The sequence below is a fragment of the Podarcis pityusensis genome (assembly GCF_964106645.2).
Source record: "Podarcis pityusensis genome assembly, chromosome: Z".
Lineage (NCBI taxonomy): Eukaryota > Metazoa > Chordata > Lepidosauria > Squamata > Lacertidae > Podarcis > Podarcis pityusensis.
The window spans coordinates 507,408-509,395 of NC_138044.1; the positions used below are offsets into that span (position 1 = coordinate 507,408).

At 42.8% G+C, this 1,988-nt stretch overlaps 1 protein-coding gene across 1 annotated transcript in view; it reads left to right on the forward strand.

The window, feature by feature from the left end:
- Window positions 1–1,042: 1,042 nt before the first annotated feature.
- LOC308467871 (uncharacterized protein) overlaps window positions 1,043–1,988 on the forward strand; it is a gene marked incomplete at its 3' end in the record, with an annotated part of 1,494 nt that continues 548 nt past the window's right edge. Inside the window, exons 1-2 of the mRNA XM_080989522.1 lie at window positions 1,043–1,431; window positions 1,626–1,988. The exon at window positions 1,626–1,988 is cut by the window's right edge and continues 548 nt beyond it. Of these exons, the coding sequence (XP_080845648.1) occupies window positions 1,344–1,431; window positions 1,626–1,988 (451 nt within the window). The 5' untranslated portion in view covers window positions 1,043–1,343. The remainder of the gene's footprint in view (window positions 1,432–1,625) is intronic.

Below are 1,988 nucleotides of genomic sequence, written 5' to 3' on the forward strand. Positions count from 1 at the left end.
ATATATATATATATTATTAATATATATATAGATAGATAGATATTAATATATATACTATTAATATATATATATATTATTAATATATATACTATTAATATATATATGTATTAATATATATATATAAAAACACACAAACTTCCCTCTTTGAAGACATTAAATGGAATTTTCCACAGAAACCTAAATATTTTCTCCCCCATTTGAAGACATTAAATGGTATTTTCCAACCCCAACCCCCCAAAAAAGAGTTTCTGCCCCATAAAATGGCGGCAAATGTCAGAATTTGGGGGGCAAAATGGGGGGAAAGGTCAGAATTTGGGCGGAAAATGTCAGAATTTGCTGGGAAATCTCAGAATTTGGGGGCAAATCTTAGAATTTGCTGGGAAATCTCAGAATTTGGGTGGCAAAGCTCAGAATTTGGGGGGAAATCTCAGAATTTGGGGGGGAAACGGGGGAAAATCTCAGAATCTGGGTGGCAAATCTCAGAATTTGCTGGAAAATCTCAGAATTTGGGGAACAAATCTCAGAATTTGCTGGGAATACTCAGAATTTGGGCGGCAAATATATATATATAAAAACACACAAACATCCCTCTTTGAAGACATTAAATGGTATTTTCCACAGACAACCAAATATTTTTCTCCCCCATTTGAAGACATTAAATGGTATTTTCCAACCCCAACCCCCTAAAAAAATAAGAGTTTCTGCCCCATAAAATGGCGGCAAATGTCAGAATTGGGGGGCAAATCTTAGAATTGGGGGGTAAATGTCGGAATTTGGGCGGCCAATGTCAGAATTGGGGCGGCAAATGTCAGAATTTTGGGGGGAAATCTCAGAATTTGGGGGGCAGAACGGGGGGAAATCTCAGAATCTGGGCGGCAAATGTCAGAATTTGGGGGGCAAAATGGGGGGAAATGTCAGAATTTGGGGGGCAAATGTCAGAATTTTGGGGGAAATCTCAGAATTTGGGGGGGAAACGGGGGGAAATCTCAGAATCTGGGTGGCAAATGTCAGAATTTGGGTGGAAATCTCAGAATTTGGGGGGGAAACGGGGGGAAATGTCAGAATTTGGGCGGCAAATGTCAGAATTTGGGGGAAATCTCAGAATTTGGGGGGCAAAACGGGGGGAAACGTCAGAATTTGGGGGGCAAATGTCAGAATTTGCTGGGAAATCTCAGAATTTGGGGGCAAATCTTAGAATTGGGGGGGTAAATGTCGGGATTTGGGCAGCAAATGTCAGAATTTGGGGGGCAAAATGGGGGGAAATGTCAGAATTTGGGGGGCAAATGTCAGAATTTGCTGGGAAATCTCAGAATTTGGGGGCAAATCTTAGAATTGGGGGGTAAATGTCGGAATTTGGGCGGCAAATGTCAGAATTTGGGGGGCAGAACGGGGGGAAATCTCAGAATTTGGGTGGCAAATGTCAGAATTTGGGTGGAAATCTCAGAATTTGGGGGGGAAACGGGGGGAAATGTCAGAATTTGGGCGGCAAATGTCAGAATTTGGGGGGAAATCTCAGAATTTGGGGGGAAACAGGGGGAAATGTCAGAATCTGGGGGCAAATGTCAGAATTTGGGGGGAAATCTCAGAATTTGGGGGGCAAAACGGGGGAAATCTCAGAATTTGAGCGGCAAATGTCAGAATTTGGGGGGAAATCTCAGAATTGGGGGGGCAAAACGGGGGGAATCTCAGAATTTGGGCGGCAAATGTCAGAATTTGGGGGGAAATCTCAGAATTTGGGGGGAAATCTCAGAATTTGGGGGGAAATCTCAGAATCTCGGTGGCAAATCACAGAATTTGGGGGGAAATCTCAGAATTTGGGAGGCAAAACGGGGGGAAATCTCAGAATTTGGGAGGCAAATCTCAGAATTTGCTGGGAAATCTCAGAATTGGGGGGGCAAATCTCAGAATTTGCTGGGAAATTTCAGAATTTGGGGGCAAATCTCAGAATTTGCTGGGAATACTCAGAATTTGGGCGGCAAATGTTAGGA